At 38.9% G+C, this 24,017-nt stretch overlaps 1 protein-coding gene across 1 annotated transcript in view; it reads right to left on the bottom strand.

The window, feature by feature from the left end:
• Positions 1–428: 428 nt before the first annotated feature.
• The window catches only part of LOC133649166 (amyloid beta precursor protein binding family B member 2), a 190,917-nt gene continuing 167,328 nt past the window's right edge, over positions 429–24,017 (bottom strand). The window contains exons 11-14 of the mRNA XM_062045998.1: positions 2,526–2,606; positions 2,207–2,322; positions 1,956–2,138; positions 429–964 (exon numbers count right to left, since the gene is read on the bottom strand). Coding sequence (XP_061901982.1) covers positions 788–964; positions 1,956–2,138; positions 2,207–2,322; positions 2,526–2,606 — 557 coding nt within the window. The 3' untranslated portion in view covers positions 429–787. The remainder of the gene's footprint in view (positions 965–1,955; positions 2,139–2,206; positions 2,323–2,525; positions 2,607–24,017) is intronic.

The following is a 24,017-nucleotide window of genomic DNA, read 5'->3' on the forward strand; positions in this document are numbered from 1 at the left end:
CCGCCACAGGTATCTTGGCAGTTTATGGGAAACACTGGACTCATTTTATTAATGACAAAAAAAGTTAGTAGGGGATACATAATATTTATAATCATTGACATCGCTAATAACGCGGATATGTCTGAACAAGGCACAGAGCTCCGCCCCCAAGCGCGCTCCCGACACAGAATATTTCAGGGATGCATCATTTGGCACGACTTTAAGAGCGGTGACGTCAGACTTTTGGACTCTCTGACCAAAGCGGAACCAAGCAGGCAGTTGACTTCTTGACATGTGACCTCTGTTGACGGCGTATAAATGTGCGCGTAAAGATTCCTGAGGACCGAGTGACGTGTGGACTTGTAGCCAGGAGACCACGTACCAAAGCAAAAGAAAGGAACTCCTATAAAACACACGGAACATTTTTCATTTGAGTGAGTCGACGATGATAATTATGTTTTTTTTTTTTGTGCCGACGTGGATCAATTTACGGTCAAGTGGCGACTTGTGCTGTCCTTCTCGTCTCGTGAATACGCCATTCTCAACCAGCGCCAAGATTACATGCATCTCTTCTATCTACATATGTTCCTCTAGATTCATTTAGTGTTGGATTATTGTTACAATGGCTTCCATCAAGAAGCCTTTCCTCTTCATTCAGAAGCTTCCATCTGATTGGGAGAGAGTGGAGCAACATCCCGGCCCGAATAAGTGTTCCTCTGCATTAAAAACACCTTCTCGTTCAGCTAACATGTATGTACATGACTGGTTACCATGGCGACGGAGGGTGCTGGTGCGGGTGGCGGCCGGGTCACTGCTGGGGGACTTCAGACGGCTGCTTCTTGGCTTTCAGAGTGTCTATGAGAGACTGGACGCCGCGCTTCACGCTGGTGCTCACCCGCCGGGTCACGGGGTCGGCGGCGGGAGGGGACGAGGTGCCGGCACGTTGCGAGGGCGGCCGCGCCACCAGACACTTCTGATACCGCAGCTGTAAGACAAATTGGCATGAACATGGAAGGACATGATTAAGGCTGCAACAACTAATCGATTATTAGGGATGTCCGATAATATCGGCCTGCCGATATTATCGGACGATAAATGCGTTAAAATGTAATATCGGAAATTATCGGTATCGTTTTTTTTTCATTATCGGTATCGGTTTTATTTTTTTAATTTTTAAACTTTTTTTTAAAAAATTAAATCCACATAAAAAACACAAGATACACTTACAATTAGTGCACCAAGCCAAAAAACCTCCCTCCCCCATTTACACTCATTCACACAAAAGTGTTGTTTCTTTCTGTTATCAATATTCTGCTTCCTACATTATATATCAATATATATCAATACAGTCTGCAAGGGATACAGTCCGTAAGCACACATGATTGTGCGTGCTGCTGCTCCACTAATAGTACTAACCTTTAACACTTCATTTTACTCATTTTCATTCATTACTAGTTTCTATGTAACTGTTTTTAAATTAATTTTCCTTTCTTTTTTATTCAAGAAAATGTTTTTAATTTATTTATCTTATTTTATTTTATAATTTAAAAAAAAAAAGTATCTTATCTTCACCATACCTGGTTGTCCAAATTAGACATAATAATGTGTTAATTCCACGACTGTATATATCGGTTGATATCGGTATCGGTAATTAAAGAGTTGGACAATATCGGAATATCGGATATCGGCAAAAAGCCATTATCGGACATCCCTATCGATTATAGAAATAGTTGGCAATAAATGTAGTCATCGATTCGTTGGATCTATGCTCTGCGCAGAGGCATTTATTTTGTATTATTATTATTAGGGTCCTTTGTACCCTGTACACTCCCACAGGGAGTCCTTTGTACAGCTAGACCTGAATTTGTCCCTGGAGGAGCGACTTGCTGAAATGTGAGGCCACTTCAGTGAGTGACAGTACAAGTGAATATAGTTCAGCACGTTGTTGTATTGTGACGACAATAAGACCAACTTACCACACACGCTGCTTGCACAGCCTCAGACACACATCCAGCATTGGGGTCACACCAAAAGATGTGACACTGGAAGTGTTGGCTTCCAGTGTCCATGATGAAAGCAAACGTGTGGATGTCCCGCCCAACACCCATGAAGGACAAAAAGCGGACCCGGCACTCTACCAGAACCTCTTCTTCCTCCTCCTGCGCACACAACAAATACACTTTAATACACACATATATAATCCTATATCATCTACAAAGAAACATGCCTTCTCCTTGATGACGGCCAGAGTGGTGTCAGCGATGCTGAGAATGACGGGAGTCCACACCTCCTTACCTGTGGACGACACCAGGCTGTCAATAGCCCCGTTTAGGATGTCCATACCTGGGGAACACACACACACACACACACACACACACACACACACACACACACACACACACACACACACACACACACACACACACACACACACACACACACACACACACACACACACACACACACACACACACACACACACACACACATGAAAGCGTCAACCAGCAATAACAGTGGGAGGAATTCATTGGTGGGCCGGGTTGTACCTATGGGCCGAGACACTGACGTCATACCCAAGTAGAGCACGTGGAACTTCTGCACCAACTCCGTCTTTGGCATGGGGAACTCTGCACACACACACACACATGTTTGGCATGGGGAACTCTGCACACACACACACACACACATGTTTGGCATGGGGAACTCTGCACACACACACACACACACATGTTTGGCATGGGGAACTCTGCACACACACACACACATGTTTGGCATGGGGAACTCTGCACACACACACACACATGTTTGGCATGGGGAACTCTGCACACACACACACACACACATGTTTGGCATGGGGAACTCTGCACACACACACACACATGTTTGGCATGGGGAACTCTGCACACACACACACATGTTTGGCATGGGGAACTCTGCACACACACACACACATGTTTGGCATGGGGAACTCTGCACACACACACACATGTTTGGCATGGAGAACTCTGCACACACACACACACATGTTTGGCATGGGGAACTCTGCACACACACACACATGTTTGGCATGGGGAACTCTGCACACACACACACACATGTTTGGCATGGGGAACTCTGCACACACACACACATGTTTGGCATGGGGAACTCTGCACACACACACACACATGTTTGGCATGGGGAACTCTGCACACACACACACACATGTTTGGCATGGAGAACTCTGCACACACACACACACACATGTTTGGCATGGGGAACTCTGCACACACACACACACATGTTTGGCATGGGGAACTCTGCACACACACACACATGTTTGGCATGGAGAACTCTGCACACACACACACACATGTTTGGCATGGGGAACTCTGCACACACACACACACATGTTTGGCATGGGGAACTCTGCACACACACACACATGTTTGGCATGGGGAACTCTGCACACACACACACATGTTTGACATGGGGAACTCTGCACACACACACACATGTTTGGCATGGGGAAGTTTTTGCTGCCGTCCAGCATTCTGTTTTTGTTGACTTTGTAGCCAGTTCGGTTCTACTTTTGTTTTACATAGCCATCCCTATACTTCAGTGCCTTTTCCTAGCGGGACTTGCCTTTTGTTAATTTTTGGTTTAAGCATTACTAAGGATGATTGATGTTTGATAAGAAATTATCGGGTTCAAGCCCATTATCGAATCCTCTTATCGAACCGATTCTTTATCAATTCTCTTATCGAATCCAGATATGTTGTTGTATATGGAAAAAAACACAATATTTGGTTTAACAAAAGCTCACTTTTATTTTATAAGAAAAAAATAAAATAAAATAAATAAATAAATATTGACTGTTGTTACCCAAAGTATATTAAGTGGGATTTTTCAGAAAAACAAATATATACAGTAACACAAAAACAAGCTGTCTCTGTGATCACTATAGGTGTATAAATAATGATATAGTGTTAAATAAAATCAGTCCCTTGGGCACAAAACTGAAAATAATACAGCTCTCCAAAAAGTGCACTTCTGCTGCTATTGGAACATACTAACTACACACACAGGCAGACAGCTAACAAACAATCCAAGACGTCTAATAAAGTTCCAAAGCACATTAATCCATTTAGGCTCTTTATTGTTGTTGATCTTGCTTGGTCTTTTCCTATCTTTACTTTTGTTTTGCACTGGACTGTTATTATTATTTTTTTAAAACTGAAATACACACAATGACAAATGTATAAGCTATGTGATTCAATTAACATACTCAAATGTAATACACAATATGTAAATATTAGCTTCACACAAATATACAGTACTATCATCAAACAAATACTTTTGAGTGTTGAAACTATTGCGATGGTGGAAATACACGACTGGCAGCCATTTTAAGTCGTCAAAACATCCATTAAAACAGTGAACAAAAATCGTTTTCAATAAACATCTTAGTATCAAATGTAACCACTTTCCACCTTAATATTGAGTTATATAAACAAGTTGAACAGTTTACTTACAGACTTATCTTTTCCAAGGCTTGTAGGAGCTAACACAACTTGTCTACTTCTCAATTGTCTCATGAACTGAACTGACTCGCCAACCCGGAAGTGCCCAAACTAATGACGCGTAGTATTTTCATATCGCCACAAGGTGTCAGTAAGAGTCTACAATCAAATGGGCATAACATTGCCGTCCCACAGGGCATTTCCTGTGGGAAGGGATTCGTTCCCAGGGATTCGAATAAAGAACCAACTCTTTTTCTTTACTATAGTGGCCTCAATAACGGGAACCGGTTCTCAAAAAGGGATTCGAGTCCATGGAATCGGTTCTTTTCTTATCGAACAACCGGGAGAACCGGTTTTGAACATCATCCCTAAGCGTTACATACCTTTTTACCTGCACACTGTGCTCTGCATATTGGGATCACGACAAACCATCCTCGACGCGTTCCGACTTCTACAAAGCAATGAACTACCTGCTGCCACCTGCTATTACAAGATTACCCTGCCAAGCTCTACACTAGACAACGGCACATTATTATAATTATTGATTTGCAAAAAATATTTTTTGGACTAATTAGGTGAAGTTGCATAATTTCCCACGGCACACCAGACAATATCTCACGGCACACTAGTGTACCGCGGCACAGTGGTTGAAAATCACTGCCAGCACACTCGCTTTCAACTGCAGAAATCAACACTGCATATTTGAAGGTGCATGAGTAGGACTTAAATGAAAGAATGACAAACACACGGAGGCAATAACTCATCAGGCTGCATGGAAGCCCTGCTGAGTTTCTTTACGCTGACTTTGTTTACGCTGAGTTTCTTTACGCTGAGTTTCTTTACGCTGACTTTGTTTACGCTGAGTTTCTTTACGCTGAGTTTGTTTACGCTGAGTTTGTTTACGCTGAGTTTGTTTACGCTGAGTTTGTTTACGCTGAGTTTGTTCACGCTGAGTTTCTTTACGCTGACTTTGTTTACGCTGAGTTTCTTTACGCTGAGTTTGTTTACGCTGAGTTTGTTTACGCTGAGTTTGTTTACGCTGAGTTTGTTTACGCTGAGTTTGTTTACGCTGAGTTTGTTCACACTGAGTTTGTTTACGCTGAGTTTGTTTACGCTGAGTTTGTTTACGCTGAGTTTGTTTACGCTGAGTTTCTTTACGCTGAGTTTGTTTACGCTGAGTTTGTTTACGCTGAGTTTGTTCACGCTGAGTTTGTTCACGCTGAGTTTGTTTACGCTGAGTTTGTTTACGCTGAGTTTCTTTACGCTGACTTTGTTTACGCTGAGTTTCTTTACGCTGAGTTTCTTTACGCTGACTTTGTTTACGCTGAGTTTCTTTACGCTGAGTTTGTTTACGCTGAGTTTGTTTACGCTGAGTTTGTTTACGCTGAGTTTGTTTACGCTGAGTTTGTTCACGCTGAGTTTCTTTACGCTGACTTTGTTTACGCTGAGTTTCTTTACGCTGAGTTTGTTTACGCTGAGTTTGTTTACGCTGAGTTTGTTTACGCTGAGTTTGTTTACGCTGAGTTTGTTCACACTGAGTTTGTTTACGCTGAGTTTGTTTACGCTGAGTTTGTTTACGCTGAGTTTGTTTACGCTGAGTTTCTTTACGCTGAGTTTGTTTACGCTGAGTTTGTTTACGCTGAGTTTGTTTACGCTGAGTTTGTTCACGCTGAGTTTGTTCACGCTGAGTTTGTTTACGCTGAGTTTGTTTACGCTGAGTTTGTTTACGCTGAGTTTGTTTACGCTGAGTTTGTTTACGCTGAGTTTGTTTACGCTGAGTTTGTTCACGCTGAGTTTGTTCACGCTGAGTTTGTTCACGCTGAGTTTGTTTACGCTGAGTTTGTTTACGCTGAGTTTGTTTACGCTGAGTTTGTTTACGCTGAGTTTGTTTACGCTGAGTTTGTTTACGCTGAGTTTGTTTACGCTGAGTTTGTTTACGCTGAGTTTGTTTACGCTGAGTTTGTTTACGCTGAGTTTGTTTACGCTGAGTTTGTTCACGCTGAGTTTGTTCACGCTGAGTTTGTTCACGCTGAGTTTGTTTACGCTGAGTTTGTTTACGCTGAGTTTGTTCACGCTGAGTTTGTTCACGCTGAGTTTGTTTACGCTGAGTTTGTTTACGCTGAGTTTGTTTACGCTGAGTTTGTTTACGCTGAGTTTGTTTACGCTGAGTTTGTTTACGCTGAGTTTGTTTACGCTGAGTTTGTTTACGCTGACTTTGTTTACGCTGAGTTTGTTTACGCTGAGTTTGTTTACGCTGAGTTTGTTCACGCTGAGTTTGTTTACGCTGAGTTTGTTTACGCTGAGTTTGTTTACGCTGAGTTTGTTTACGCTGAGTTTGTTCACGCTGAGTTTGTTTACGCTGAGTTTGTTTACGCTGAGTTTGTTTACGCTGAGTTTGTTTACGCTGAGTTTGTTTACGCTGAGTTTGTTTACGCTGAGTTTGTTTACGCTGAGTTTGTTTACGCTGACTTTGTTTACGCTGACTTTGTTTACGCTGAGTTTGTTTACGCTGAGTTTGTTTACGCTGAGTTTGTTTACGCTGAGTTTGTTTACGCCAGGGCTTGGAGGCAGAAGTGAAAGTTTGATCCCGTGCATGTAAAGCAGCGAGGGCGGTCAGAAAGGTTGGTACTGGTCCAATGGGACCTCATCTTTAAAACATGGTGCAGTTACTTGCTGTGCTACAGCCAACATATTAGGAACACCTGTACCAGCAAAAGCTCTGTCAAGTAAATAATGTGTAGTGTATTCTTTATTGTAGTGGTGCACAACTGCTAGGCATTACAGTGAGTGTGTTTGTATTCTGTCACCATATGTAAACATCTAATCCACTGCACATGTCCCAAACCTGAATTAATAACAAGTTAAATGTTTGATTAATACAATGAAAATAACAAAAACAAATATTGTTTATGTACTAATATTGTATGTCTGGGTGAGGGTCCTACTTTGGAAACAATTTGTACCCCTATCGGAGATCACATTCAGTTCCCCTTAAAACATTCTCATGTTGCACAATGAGATGTAAGCATGGGATAAAGTGTACATTCCTGGAACTTTCTGTCTGTAAAATGTATCTTTTTTATTAGCATTTCTTTAATCTAGTAACAACATTTAAAGGCCTACTGAAAGCCACTACTAGCGACCACGCAGTCTGATAGTTTATATATCAATGATGAAATCTTAACATTGCAACACATGCCAATACGGCCGGGTTAACTTATAAAGTGACATTTTACATTTCCCGCCACACTTCCGCTTGAAAAAGTCCTTTGGATATGATTTATGCGCGTGACGTCACAAAATCCACGGAAGTGGTTGGACCCCATCGACCGATACAAAAACCTCTTGTTTTCTTCGACAAAATTCCACAGTATTGTGGACATCTGTGTTGGTGAATCTTTTGCAATTTGTTTAATGAACAATGGAGACTGCAAAGAAGAAAGTTGTAGGTGGGATCGATCGGTGTATTAGCGGCTAAGTACAATACTTACAGCAACACAACAAGGACTACTTGTACCCCGACTTAAACGAGTTGAAAAACTTATTCGGGTGTTACCATTTAGTGGTCAATTGTATGGAATATGTACTTCACTGTGCAACCTACTAATAAAAGTCTCAATCAGTCAATACTTACTACGCCTAGCCGATGCTTGCCGCCAAACCCACGGATGAAGTCCTTCGTCGCGCCGTCGATCGCTGGAACGCAGGTGAGCACGGGTGTTGATGAGCAGATGAGGGCTGGCTGGCGTAGGTGGAGCGCTAATGTTTGTATCATAGTTCTGTGAGGTCCAGTTGCTAAGTTGCTAAATTAGCCTTAGCGTCGTTAGCAACAGCATTGTTAAGCCTTACCAGGCTGAGAATTTTTAACCGTGTAGTTACATGTACATGGTTTAATAGTATTGTTGATCTTCTGTCTATCCTTCCAGTCAGGGGTTTATTTATTTTGTTTCTATATGCATTTGAGAACGATGCTATCACGTTAGCTCAGTAGCTAAGTGTGTCACCGATGTATTGTCTTGGAGATAAAAGTCACTTTAAATGTCCATTTGGCGTTCTGGACTCTCATTTTCAAGAGGATATAGTATCCCAGGTGGTTTAAAATACAAATCCATGATCCACAATAGAAAAAGGAGAGTGTGGAATCCAATGAGCCAGCTTGTACCTAAGTTACAGTCAGAGCGAAAAAAGATACGTCCATCACTGCCTCTCAAGTCCTTCACTGTAACGTTCCTCATCTACGAATCTTTCATCCTGGCTCAAATTAATGGGGTAATCGTCACTTTCTCGGTCCGAATCTCTCTCTCCATTGTAAACAACGGGGAACTGTGAGGAATATTACCTCCTGTGACGTCACGCTACTTCCGCTACAGGCAAGGCTTTTTTTATCAGCAGCAAAAGTTGCAAACTTTATCGTCGATTTTCTCTACTAAATCCTTTCAGCAAAAATATGGCAATATCGCAAAATGATCAAGTATGACACATAGAATGGATCTGCTATTCCCGTTTAAATAAAACAAATTCATTTTAGGTAGGCCTTTAATGATAAACATTCATAAATTAACATTCTTAACAAATGACATTAGAATAAGCAAACATCTGATTTAGGAGTCAGAGTGTCACAACCTGGCATTTACACTTTGTGTGTTTGTTGTTTTCCAAAACTAAATCTTACTGGCAACATCGGACGTGCACACATGTGAGCATACTAGCATCACACCTGTCCCAAACCTGACTTAATAACAAGTTAAATGTTTGATTAATACAATGAAAATAACAAAAACAAATCTTGTTTATGTGCTAGTATTGTATGTTTGGGTGGGGGTCCTACTTTGGAAACAATTTGTACCCCTATCGGAGATCACATTCATCCATTTTCTACCGCTTGTCCCTTTTGGGTCGCGGGGGGTGCTGGAGCCTATCTCAGCTGCATTCGGGCGGAAGGCGGGGTACACCCTGGACAACATTCAGTTCCCCTTAAAATGTTCTCATGTTGCACAATGAGATGTAAGCATGGGATAAAGTGTACATTCCTGGAACTTTCTGTCTGTAAAATGTATCTTTTTTATTAGCATTTCTTTAATCTAGTAACAACATTTCATGTTTAATATTCATTAATTAACATTCTTAACAAATGAAATCAAATGAGTTTATTTTGGTCATATGATCAACCATTTTGTTTGGTCAATTTAACAGTACAGATTAGAGATGTCCGATAATGGCTTTTTTGCCGATATCCGATATTCCGATAATGTCCAACTCTTAATTACCGATTCCGATATCAACCAATATATATACAGTCGTAGAATGAACACATTATTATGCCTAATTTTGTTGTGATGCCCCGCTGGATGCATTAAACAATGTAACAAGGTTTTACAAAATAAATCAACTCAAGTTATGGAAAGAAATGCCAACATGGCACTGCCATATTTATTATTGAAGTCACAAAGTGCATTATTTGTTTTAACATGCCTCAAAACAGCAGCTTGGAATTTGAAACATGGGGGTAGGGGGCAGCGGGGGGTGTATATTGTAGCGTCCCGGAAGAGTTAGTGTTGCAAGGGGTTCTGGGTATTTGTTGTGTTGTGTTTATGTTGTGTTACGGTGCAGATGTTCTCCCGAAATGTGTTTGTCATTCTTGTTTGGTGTGGGTTCACAGTGTGGCGCATATTTGTAACAGTGTTAAAGTTGTTTATACGGCAACCCTCAGTGTGACCTGTATGGCTGTTGACCAAGTACGCCTTGCATTCACTTGTGTATGTGAAAAGCCGTAGATATTATGTGACTGGGCCGGCACGCAAAGGCAGTGTCTTTAAGGTTTATTGGCGCTCTGTACTTCTCCCTACGGCCGTGTACACAGCGGCCTTTTAAAAAGTCTTACATTTTACTTTTTGAAACCGATACTGATAATTTCTGCATTTTAAAGCATTTATCAACATTCCTAGTACAGATTATACATATTTAACAATCATACACATTTACACACGAAAAGAAAACGAATGAGCAAAAAATGAATAAGCTGAAGCCAAGGCTTATATTTGCCCAGCCTATAAATGAAAGTAGAATATGCAAACATCTGATTTAGGAGTCAGAGTGTCACAACCTTTGTGTGGTGATGGAGTTGTCCGACTTTTTGTGAGGCCATAAACGCATCAGTGGCTAAGTGCCTTGAGGGCGTGTGTTGGTGCAGGTGAGAGAGAGAGCTGCTGCTTTGATATGACAAAGAATTGATTTGAGTCTGGTTCGTACGGCACAAAATGACCAGGTTTTCTAGATATGAGTTCTTTAGTCATGTTTTTAGTCTGGTTACGGCCGAATATAAACAGTTTTGCTCAATAAAGTGATTGATGGAATTCCTCTCATCTTTAAAGCCTCTCAACAGAGGTTAGAATAATTGAACAGTGTTGACGATAGGGGGGGAACCTTTCGGTACGGGGGTTTCGGTTCGGTTCGGAGGTGTACCGAACGAGTTTCCACACGATGATGTTAAGTAGCTTCCTTCCGCCTCTGTCTCTGTCAGTCCTCTACACAGCACCCAGCATTGTCACACCCACACAACCATCTGATTGCTTACAAACAGAGCGGTAACAGCCAATCAGCAGTGCGTATTCAGAGCGGTAACAGCCAATCAGCAGTGCGTATTCAGAGCGGTAACAGCCAATCAGCAGTGCGTATTCAGAGCGGTAACAGCCAATCAGCAGTGCGTATTCAGAGCAGTAACAGCCAATCAGCAGTGCGTATTCAGAGCGGTAACAGCCAATCAGCAGTGCGTATTCAGAGCGGTAACAGCCAATCAGCAGTGCGTATTCAGAGCGGTAACAGCCAATCAGCAGTGCGTATTCAGAGCGGTAACAGCCAATCAGCAGTGCGTATTCAGAGCGGTAACAGCCAATCAGCAGTGCGTATTCAGAGCGGTAACAGCCAATCAGCAGTGCGTATTCAGAGCGGTAACAGCCCATCAGCAGTGCGTATTCAGAGCGGTAACAGCCAATCAGCAGTGCGTATTCAGAGTGGTAACAGCCAATCAGCAGTGCGTATTCAGAGTGGTAACAGCCAATCAGCAGTGCGTATTCAGAGCGCATGTAGTCAGTGCTTAGCGTTTAGCAGGTAAGCATCAGGCAGCGGACTCTCCTCAAATGATAATAAACACCTCCCAGTCAACTACTAGTAACATCACTATGAGCCCGTTGACCTTCTAGAAATATAAACTGCAGCTCAGCTCGCTCGCAGTCCTGGCTTGAGGTGAAAACTAATTCGCTTTTAGCGTAACGTTAGCTCATTTTGCGGTGTGTGTGTGTGTGTGTGTGTTACGGACAGCAAAGCCCTGTCTGTCTGTTATTTCACTTTACCTTTTTCTGTGTTGATTGAGATGTGTAGAAGCAGCAAAAAAGGACATTATGTTAAATGAAGGGTTTCTGTCTCTGATAGTTGATATAATAATGTAAGTGCATCATTAAGCCTACATGAACTCCATGGTGTTCAGGGATGAATAGTCTCTCCTATTGCTATTCTACCATTTTTTCAGCTATACATTACAGTGTTTCCCATAAACTGCCAAAATACCTGTGGCGGTGGGGCCGTGGCTATGGGTGTGGTCACCACGACATCATCGAGTAATTTGCATAATTTACTACAATGATATGATTTTCTCTAAAAGGGCTCAAAAAATGTATACTTACTAATTAATAATAACAGTTTTGTTTTAAACGTCCATCCATCCATTTTACAATATAATTACAACACTTTATGTACATATTTATATACAGATTTGAACAATAAGTTATTCACTGAAATATATTTATTAATTGTGGTTCTTACAAAAAATATATCTTATAAAATATAAAAGCTAAAATGTCTCTTAAAGCTCTGCCCCTTTAATTAGTGCATACTAAATAATTTAACTTTAGCCTACTACTACAAGCATATTATTTACCAGCAACATAAAGTGAAACAGAGGCAGAGGTGTCCTGCCACAGTCAGTAACAAATAAACAGAAAACAGTAGTGGTCAAATACAAATAAGGCAACAAGAGAAGTATCCTACACTTCTCTTTTGTAAAGTAAATGTGAACAGCCTATATGGGCATCTACATCAACTATATGATCATCTACATCTACATCAACTATATGATTTGCCTGAGAAGCTGGACAGGACAAAAAAAAAATATATATATATATTTTTTAATTTTTTTATTTGTGGCGGACGTAATTCTTTCGTGGTGGGCCGCCACAAATAAATGAATGTGTGGGAAACACTGCATGAATCATTAGTAATGCAGCAGCCTAGTTTAGAATGTCAGGGTCCCTGCTATCACATGTTGATAATAATATAACATTTACATCATAAATCAACTACTGGCTTCCCAAATGCTGTAATAAATGAAGCATGTTGAGTTGACTTGAAACTGTTTAATGTTGCACTTTTTATAGGTAGAAGAAAAGTTTTGTCATTTTATTTAATCTGAGCAACAACTTGAGGCAGTTTAATGTTGATTAACGTGGGCAGAATTATTATAGTGGGAACAATGTTAAAAGGATAAAGCCATTGTTTACCAATTTGGTAAATAAATAACCAAAAAATGTATATTTTGTTGTTTTGTTACTGTACCAAAAATTAACCGGACTGTGCTCTAAACCGAGGTACGTACCGAACCAACATTTTTGTGTACCGTTACACCCCTAGTTGATGAACATTGTTTTATCTGTTAGGGCCGCTGGTTGTCACCTGTCAATCACAGAGTGGCATTGCAAAATCCTACAGAACAAATAGTTATGTGTTTATTGGGTTTAGAGTTCACATTGGATTTCATTTAACTTCAGAGGACGCGTAAGCAGAGCACAATTGTGCACCTTAGAAGGAACGTTGCTGCAGACTAAACAAATGAAGACCACAATCCACTGTGCAATATAACGTACGCTTCAAACATTTGGTATTGACTAAAGTGTTTACTTAATGGCATAATTAACACCTAGCAGACATAATGACATTCCAACCTAGTGACTGCCGTTCTACTCCAGGCCATCTGCTGCGTGAAGCGTTACTTAATATGTGTGGAATGGTAAACAACCCGACACCAAACACAGGAAATTGAACCATTTAGAACCTGAGCACAGGGAATACTGTGGAAGATTTCCATCATTAGCAAAATGTCGCCTGGACGTGGGATAAACCCGCTCACGCATCTTCATAATGACTTTCAGCCCATTTTGCACCATCAGCATCTTAATTAGTGAATTTCAGAGCGTAACAATCCATCCAGCGCTCATCTCCATGATGGCTGTGGACGGTGGAAGAATAATCAATCTGGGGTATTTTGCCTTTTACCTGGATTTACCTCATCAGTGAAGCACACAGAGATTGCCTCAAATATGATTCCCAGCTGCACTTTTCAAGCAATGAAAACAAAAAATGGCAGGAGTGGTTTTTATTTTATTTTTTTACACTTGAATAACCACAGAGGACAGATTCAACAGAATGTACTCATTCACTCAATCACAACACAGTCAAATTATTTAACACATTTGTTTACCAACCATTTTGCATACCGTATTTTTCGGAGTATAAGTCGCTCCGGAGTATAAGTCGCACCGGCCGAAAATGCATAATAAAGAAGGAAAAAAACATATATAAGTCGCACTGGAGTATAAGTCGCATTTTTTGGGGAAATGTATTTGCTAAAAGCCAACAGCAAGAATAGACATTTGAAAGGCAATTTAAAATGTCTAAAGAATAGTGAACAACAGGCTGAATAAGTGTACGTTATATGAGGCATAAATAACCAACTGCTATGTTAACCTCACATATTATGGTAAGAGTCATTCAAATAACTATAACATATAGAACATGCTATACGTTTACTGTCACTCCTAATCGCTAAATCCCATGAAATCTTATACGTCTAGTCTCTTACGTGAATGACATCAATAATATTATTGGATATTTGACGCTAATGTGTTCATCATTTCACACATACGTCACTCCTGAGTATAAGTCGCACCCCCGGCCAAACTATGAATAAAACTGTGACTTATAGTCCGAAAAATACGGTACATAACATATTTGTAAAATAAGTATAAACCTTTTGTTTTTATTTAGCCAATTAGCTAACGTAGCAGAGGCGGGGAGTAACGCGCTACATTTACCACATTAGACCTACTAAAGTAACATTTTGGATATATTTTTGTACTTGTCAGAGTAGTTTTAATTTGACATACTTTTTACTTTTACTTAGGGTTGCAAAATTCCGGGAATATTCAAAGTTGGAAACTTTCCATGGGAATGAACAGGAATATACGGGAATTAACGGGAATGAATGGGAAATGAATGGGAATACACATTGAATGCAACATGCTAGATCTTGCAGTATTATTATTAGCTAAAACAACCTGATTTCATGCAAATTCAGTAGAATTTCAACCCTGTACTGTGCCTTCCTCCATCACATAATTGCCAGCATGCTACACACTACAGCAGGCCACACTAGTATTTGACTTCATCCAGTCAGGTAAGTGTTGATGGGGTAAATATATTTGATCTATGGTATTTAAGTGGAATAGATGTGTAATTGTTTGTTACTGTATGACTGTAGACTACTCTAGCAGACTTCCACTCAAGCTAGCTAGCTGTTCCTGTACTTGTTCCATGACTTTGGGGCCAATATGTCTAGCTAGCTAGGTTTATGTACCACCACAGTCTCATAATGAACCGGAAATATTTCTCCGTTAGCTGTGGTGCTAATTTTCTCGATGTTAAATCCCATTCATTTATGCTAACAACGTTAGCGATCCGAATTGACCTTTTTTGTGATGTGTAAAGTTCAAGTAGCAAATAGTAAATGAAAAGGTGTAGTTTCCTCTGCCTTCTGTTCTGCTAACCATTCTGTTGTCATACAAGAATGTAGCTTATAGTTTCATTTAGCATGTTCATTTATTCATCTAGCCTATTTCTATTCATTTGTTCATCAGTCAAATATTTGTAAAGACTACTCCAATTGTTTAGCTGACTATTTATATCTGTGTGTGTGGCATTGCATTAGTCTTTTACAAGAATACATAAATACAAAGAGAATAATGCCACCACGTACACCATCTAAAGTGTGGAGACATTTCACCCCAACCAATGTAGGCAGAAAGGCGGTGTACATGTGCAAATAGTGTGCAAAGAACTACGTCAACAATGCCACAAAGATGCAGCAGCATGTAGACAAGTGACCAATAATATATCATTATTGGAATTCCCCATTCATTCCCATATATTGTCATTCATTCCCATTAATTCATATTCATTCCCATATATTCTTATTAATTCCCATATATTCTCATTAATTCCCATATATTCCCTTATATTCTCATTAATTCCCATATATTCTCATTAATTCCCATATATTGTCATTAATTCCCGTTAATTCCCATATATTCCCTTATATTCTCATTAATTCCCATATATTCCCATATATTCTCATTAATTCCCATATATTCTCATTAATTCCCATATATTCTCTTTAATTCCCATATATTCTCATTAATTCCCATATATTCTCATTAATTCCCATATATTCCCTTATATTCTCATTAATTCCCATATATTCTCATTAATTCCCATATATTCTCTTTAATTCCCATATATTCTCATTAATTCCCATATATTGTCATTAATTCCCATATATTCCCTTATATTCTCATTAATTCCCATATATTCTCATTAATTCCCATATATTCTCATTAATTCCCATTAATTCTCATATATTCTCATTAATTCCCATATATTCTCATTAATTCCCATATATTCCCATTAATTCCCATATATTCTCATTAATTCCCATATATTCTCATTAATTCCCATATATTCTCATTAATTCCCATATATTCCCATTAATTCCCATATATTCTCATTAATTCCCATATATTCTCATTAATTCCCATATATTCTCATTAATTCCCATATATTCTCATTAATTCCCATATATTCCCATGGACAGTGTCCAACTTTGAATAATCAAAAAAAGGTCAATATTTCCAAACTTCCCGAGCTTAACTTCCCGTGGTTAAATTTATGGAACGTTTCCACCCCTTTGCAACCCTACTTTTGCTAGAGTATTTCCGTGAAGAAGAAACACTACTTTTACTCTGTTACAGTCAGTTTCATATCGATCGCTACGTTTCATTATATTTATCTATAATCTATTGATTGCTGCTTGCAAAGACGTGTCGTTTCAGCTCCTCAGAGAGACTTCACCAATCCAACGTAAGCCTTAGTGACGTTTGAATCCATTTCACCAATCAAACGAAGCCTGGCGGTCACATGATCGCACTCATACTACACGAGGCAGCACAGCTTCTTAATGTTTACTTACAAACTGCAAATAATAAAATGTATATAATTATTATTAGTTTCAGTAGAAATTAGGGTTGTACGGTATACCGGTATTAGTATAGTACCGCGATACTAATGAATCTATACCGCCTGTAAAAAGTACCGGACCCCCACCGCCCCGTCATCGTCATGTCATGACATTGCTGGTTTTATGAGCAGAGGAGCATGTTCGGCAGCGCACAATCACGGAGTACTTACAAGCAGACACAGTGTGTAGACAGAAAAGGGAGAATGGACGCAATTTGGCTTAAAAACTAACGATAAATGTGAAGTTATAACACTAAAACGCCTTTAGGAAGAGGTACTTCCTTAATACATAGCTAGCTAGCTAGCGGCTGAAGTTCATCCACAGTTTGCCGTGTTGTAGCTACTTCTAAATCACTAATCCTCGCCTCCATGGCGACAAATAAAGTTTGTTTCTTACAAGTATCATCCCTGCAGGACGAGGAATATCTAAACATGCTTCACTACACACCGTAGCTCACCGCCGTCACCGCTAATGACGCCGTACCTGAATGTAAACAAACGCCATTGGTGGAATCTACACCTGACATCCACTGTAATGATACCAAGTACAAGAGCGTATCTAGTCGATGCGACTATGATTACATCGATATTTTTTAGCATCTCAAAATCCTTTTTCGTTTTTTTCAAGTTCATATTATGTTTATAAACTCAGGAAATACGTCCCTGGACACATGAGGACTTTGAGTATGACCAACGGTTTGATACCTAAATGTGTGGTATCATCCAAAACTAATGTCAAGTATCAAAGAAGAGAAGAATAAGTGATTATTACATTTGAACAGAAGTGTAGATAGAACATGTTGAAAGAGAAAGTAAGCAGATATTAACAGTAAATGAACAAGTAGATTAATAATTCATTTTCTACCACTTGTCCTTAATAATGTTGACAAAATAATAGGTGTATAAATGACACAATATGTTACTGCATATGTCAGCAGACTAATTAGGAGTCTTTGTTTGTTTACCTACTACTAAAAGACAAGTTGTCTAGTATGTTGACTATTTTATTTAAGGACAAACTTGCAATAATAAACATATGTTTAATGTACCCTAAGATTTTTGTCAAAATAAAGCCAATAATGCAATTTTTTGTGGTGTTCTTTATTTAGACAAGTATCGAAAAGTATCGGAATACATTTTAGTACCAGTACCGGTACCAAAATATTGGTATCGGGACAACACTAGTAGAATTGTTCACATCTTAGCCTACGAGACTTCCACTTCCTACAAGAGAAATCTTGTTGCGGTAAGTTATGTTTTAGCAGCACATATGCTAACATTAGCCCTGTTAAAACATCATAAGTGACTGTGAAATGTGTATATGTTGTAATACATTTTGTAGTCATTAGGGATGTCCGATAATGGCTTTTTTGCCGATATCCGATATTCCGATATTGTCCAACTCTTAATTACAGATACCGATATCAACCGATACCGATATATACAGTCGTGGAATTAACACATTATTGTGCCTAATTTGGACAACCAGGTATGGTGAAGATAAGGTCCTTTTTAAAAAAAATAATAAAATAAAATAAGATAAATAAATTAAAAACATTTTCTTGAATAAAAACGAAAGTAAAACAATATAAAAACAGTTACATAGAAACTAGTAATGAATGAAAATGAGTAAAATTACGTGTTAAAGGTTAGTACTATTAGTGGAGCAGCAGCACGCACAATCATGTGTGCTTACGGACTGTATCCCTTGCAGACTAGACTGTATTGATCTACAAAACTTCGGACTATATGTCGCAGTTTTTTTTCATAGTTTGGCCGGGGGTGCGACTTATACTCAGGAGCGACTTATGTGTGAAATGATGAACACATTAGCGTAAAATATGAAATAATATTATTGATGTCATTGACGTAAGAGACTAGACGTATAAGATTTCATGGGATTTAGCGATTAGGAGTGACAGATTGTTTGGTAAACGTATAGCATGTTCTATATGTTATAGTTATTTGAATGACTCTTACCATAATATGTGAGGTTAACATAGCAGTTGGTTATTTATGCCTCATATAACGTACACTTATTCAGCCTGTTGTTCACTATTCTTTACACATTTTAAATTGCCTTTCAAATGTCTATTCTTGCTGTTGGCTTTTAGCAAATACATTTCCCCAAAAAATGCGACTTATACTCCAGTGCGACTTATATATGTTTTTTTCCTTCTTTATTATGCATTTTCGGCCGGTGCGACTTATACTCCGAAAAATACGGTAATAAGTTTTACTATGCAAAGCGCTATATGAATACAATTCACGTCACTTCCGTCTGCTCCGACACTTTAGTCTCTCTTCGTGCTCGCTTCTATAACCAGTAGTTTATCCTCCGTATATTAAGGTTAAAAAAAGATAAGGTTGTGAATCCTCATTTGTCCAAAAATAGCCATCTTCATTGTCTATTACCAAGTCTGCCATGATTAGAAAACACACGCATTTGTAAGAAAACAACACATTTGTTGCCGGAAGTACGTTGCTATGGGAACGGAAATAAATGCGCTGAGGAAATAAGTTCCGCTGATGCATAACATGATCAAAATACGGTAAATATTGTCCATATTACATATTGTTATGAAAGTGTATGTTATTACATTATATATAGACTTTCAGTGTGTATATGAAACGTTGGAGGGTTTTGAAGTTGTTTTCGAGGGCTTTGAAGGTTACAATGTCGACTCCTATTAGCGGCATCTCTGCAAGCCTTTTTTTTATCATCTTTAGAATCCTACAAAAAAGTTCTTGTCTCCCATAATGATTGTGAATGCAGTGTTTCCCATTAACTGCCAAGATACCTGTGGCGGTGGGGGGCGTGGCTATGGGCGTGGTCACCATGACATCGAGTAATTTGCATAATGTACTACAATGATTTGATTTTCTCTAAAAAGGCTCAAAAAATGTATACTTACTAATTAATAATAACAGTTTTGTTTTAAACGTCCATCCATCCATCCATCCATTTTACAATATAATTACAACACTTTATGTACATATTTATATACAGATTTGAACAATAAGTTATTCACTGAAATATATTTATTAATTGTGGTTCTTACAAAAAATATATCTTATAAAATATAAAAGCTAACATGTCTCAAAGCTCTGCCCCTTTAATTAGTGCATACTAAATAATTTAACTTTAGCCTACTACTACAAGCATATTATTTACCAGCAACATAAAGTGAAACAGGTGTCCTGCCACAGTCAGTAACAAATAAACAGAAAACAGTAGTGGTGGTAGATAGACACAGAGCTTCATCAAACATCTGATCCACTGAACAAAGAGCTCCAAAAATCTTGAATCAGTTTTACTCCCTACACTTAACCATGTGTTTCCTACTGCCTGCACACATGTTGTGTTTCTAATAGAAATACATTAATAAAGTCAAATACAAATAAGGCAACAAGAGAAGTATCCTACACTTCTCTTTTGTAAAGTAAATGTGAACAGCCTATATGGGCATCTACATCTACTATATGATCATCTACATCTACTATATGATCATCTACATCTACATCTACTATATGATCATCTACATCTACATCAACTATATGATTTGCCTGAGAAGCTGGACAGGACAAAAAATAAATAAATAAATAAAAATAAAAAATATTTAATTTTTTTATTTTAATTTTATTTTTTTGTGGCGGACCTAATTCTTTCGTGGCGGGCCGCCACAAATAAATGAATGTGTGGGAAACCCTGGAATGATAGGCAATTTAACTATAGGCTTAGTGGCCACATGTGTGGACAGCACCTTTTAGCTCTTATTTCCAAAATTGTGTACTCTACTAAATTGGGGTCTTGTGGTCCTTTATGTGGACACTTATACTGCTATGTTGTCTATTACCATTATTGCTATGTTGTCTATTACCATTGTTGGTATATTCATTGTTCCTACATTGTTGATACAAATGATTGTTACAGTGGTGTCAGAAGAGTATAACATACAATGGAATTTGGAAAAAAAAAGTGTAAAAATAAGAATTAGCATGTCACTAAACATGAAGTACACGTTTGTGTACTTTTGGACTAAGTACATCATATCAAAAGACAATTCTTAGTTTTTATTCTAATTAGGGTCCAATAAGTCCAAATAGCAAAGAGAAATGAAAAAAAAGCATGTAAACAAACAGCTTGGGCCTTAAGAGGTTAAAAAAAAAGTGCAGTTCCCCTTTAATGCTAAAATTATGGACAAAATTTAAAAAAAAATGCAGTTCCCCTTTAATTCTAAAATGCTACTTGACAACTTTTACAGATAATAAAATGTTTCCTGATGGTTTGACAGCAAAAACTTCCTTAATGGCAAACGTGTGAAAGCTCAAGTGTGTTTCCTGCAAGCTAACCTCTCGTTGGACACCAAATGGATTGAAAGAAAGAAGATGTGAGGGATATACGACTAGTAAGTGCTTTGATCCTGGTGTTGGCATGAGGAGCTTCTGGCCTCAAACAAACACTAATTGGCTTTTAATGAGGTTGGCCGCCTGTGGGTGAGTCCATACACTTCATCCTCATTACCATGCGGAGCAGATCCAAGCATGACTCGTGGTGGAGCTCTTCTCTCTTCCTGTGTGACTGGGGATGACTACAACTATGGAGGTTCATTTGTCTCTTTATTACAAAAGCTTTTTTTTGGACACTGAATTTATGGAACTGAATATTTTGCATTTGAATTTTGAGAACGGAATTTTTTTTAACACCAAATTATGCTGACAACTTCATTGAAAAACATTTCAGTCTTCTAAAATTCAGTGTAGAAGTGCAAATAAAGTCAGTGTATAACAATTCAATAGTGAATCTTTTTATATTGAGTTTATTTTCAATAAAATTGTCAGCATAATTGGATGTAAAATAATTCAGTTCACAGGCCTTGAATTGTAACTTTTGAAGGTCAAGGCAAGTGTTGCCTTAAAGAGGGGACCATGTTTTAGGGCCGTGGTCCCCAACCTTTTTGTAACTGCCGACCATGTTTTAGGGCCGTGGTCCCCAACCTTTTTGTAACTGCCAACCATGTTTTAGGGCCGTGGTCCCCAACCTTTTTGTAACTGCCGACCATGTTTTAGGGCCGTGGTCCCCAACCTTTTTGTAACTGCGGACCATGTAACTGCGGACCATGTTTTAGGGCCGTGGTCCCCAACCTTTTTGTAACTGCGGACCATGTAACTGCGGACCATGTTTTAGGGCCGTGGTCCCCAACCTTTTTGTAACTGCGGACCATGTAACTGCGGACCATGTTTTAGGGCCGTGGTCCCCAACCTTTTTGTAACTGCGGACCATGTTTTAGGGCCGTGGTCCCCAACCTTTTTGTAACTGCGGACCATGTAACTGCGGACCATGTTTTAGGGCCGTGGTCCCCAACCTTTTTGTAACTGCGGACCATGTTTTAGGGCCGTGGTCCCCAACCTTTTTGTAACTGCGGACCATGTTTTAGGGCCGTGGTCCCCAACCTTTTTGTAACTGCGGAACGGTCAATGCTTGAAAATGTGTCCCATGGACCGGGGTTTTTAAAAAAAAATTTGTCGTAAAGAAATACAATCATGTGTGCTTACGGACTGTATCCCTTGCAGACTGTATTGATATATATTGATATATAATGTAGGAAGCAGAATATTAATAACAGAAAGAAACAACCCTTTTGTGTGAATGAGTGTAAATGGATGTTTTAATAACAAAATTTAATAACAAAAAAAAAAAAATATATATATATATATATTTTTTTTATTTATTTATTTATTTCTTGTGCGGACCGAAACCGATACCGATAATTTCCGATATTACATTTTAAAGCATTTATCGGCCGATAATATCGGCAGTCCGATATTATCGAACATCTCTAATTTTAATCCATCCATCCGTTTTCTACCGCACCTGTTCAAGAAGTCACACTAATGGATATTTCTCATTGCCGAGAGCTCAAACTCACTCGTAAATGTTTGTGTGTGTCTGTAAGCGGAGTAAAACTATGTTTGTGTGTGTCTGTATGCGGAGTAAAACTATGTTTGTGTGTGTCTGTATGCGGAGTAAAACTATGTTTTTGTGTGTCTGTATGCGGAGTAAAACTATGTTTGTGTGTGTCTGTATGCGGAGTAAAACTATGTTTGTGTGTGTCTGTATGCGGAGTAAAACTATGTTTGTGTGTGTCTGTATGCGGAGTAAAACTATGTTTGTGTGTGTCTGTATGCGGAGTAAAACTATGTTTGTGTGTCTGTATGCTGAGTAAAACTATGTTTGTGTGTGTCTGTATGCGGAGTAAAACTATGTTTTTGTGTGTCTGTATGCGGAGTAAAACTATGTTTGTGTGTGTCTGTATGCGGAGTAAAACTATGTTTTTGTGTGTCTGTATGCGGAGTAAAACTATGTTTGTGTGTGTCTGTATGCGGAGTAAAACTATGTTTTTGTGTGTCTGTATGCGGAGTAAAACTATGTTTGTGTGTGTCTGTATGCGGAGTAAAACTATGTTTGTGTGTGTCTGTATGCGGAGTAAAACTATGTTTGTGTGTGTCTGTATGCGGAGTAAAACTATGTTTGTGTGTGTCTGTATGCGGAGTAAAACTATGTTTGTGTGTGTCTGTATGCGGAGTAAAACTATGTTTGTGTGTGTCTGTATGCGGAGTAAAACTATGTTTGTGTGTGTCTGTATGCGGAGTAAAACTATGTTTGTGTGTGTCTGTATGCGGAGTAAAACTATGTTTTTTGTGTGTCTGTATGCGGAGTAAAACTATGTTTGTGTGTGTCTGTATGCGGAGTAAAACTATGTTTGTGTGTGTCTGTATGCGGAGTAAAACTATGTTTGTGTGTGTCTGTATGCGGAGTAAAACTATGTTTGTGTGTGTCTGTATGCGGAGTAAAACTATGTTTGTGTGTCTGTATGCTGAGTAAAACTATGTTTGTGTGTGTCTGTATGCGGAGTAAAACTATGTTTTTGTGTGTCTGTATGCGGAGTAAAACTATGTTTGTGTGTGTCTGTATGCGGAGTAAAACTATGTTTTTGTGTGTCTGTATGCGGAGTAAAACTATGTTTGTGTGTGTCTGTATGCGGAGTAAAACTATGTTTTGTGTGTCTGTATGCGGAGTAAAACTATGTTTGTGTGTGTCTGTATGCGGAGTAAAACTATGTTTGTGTGTGTCTG

The sequence above is a fragment of the Entelurus aequoreus genome, linkage group LG04 (assembly GCF_033978785.1).
Source record: "Entelurus aequoreus isolate RoL-2023_Sb linkage group LG04, RoL_Eaeq_v1.1, whole genome shotgun sequence".
In the NCBI taxonomy this organism is placed as follows: domain Eukaryota; kingdom Metazoa; phylum Chordata; class Actinopteri; order Syngnathiformes; family Syngnathidae; genus Entelurus; species Entelurus aequoreus.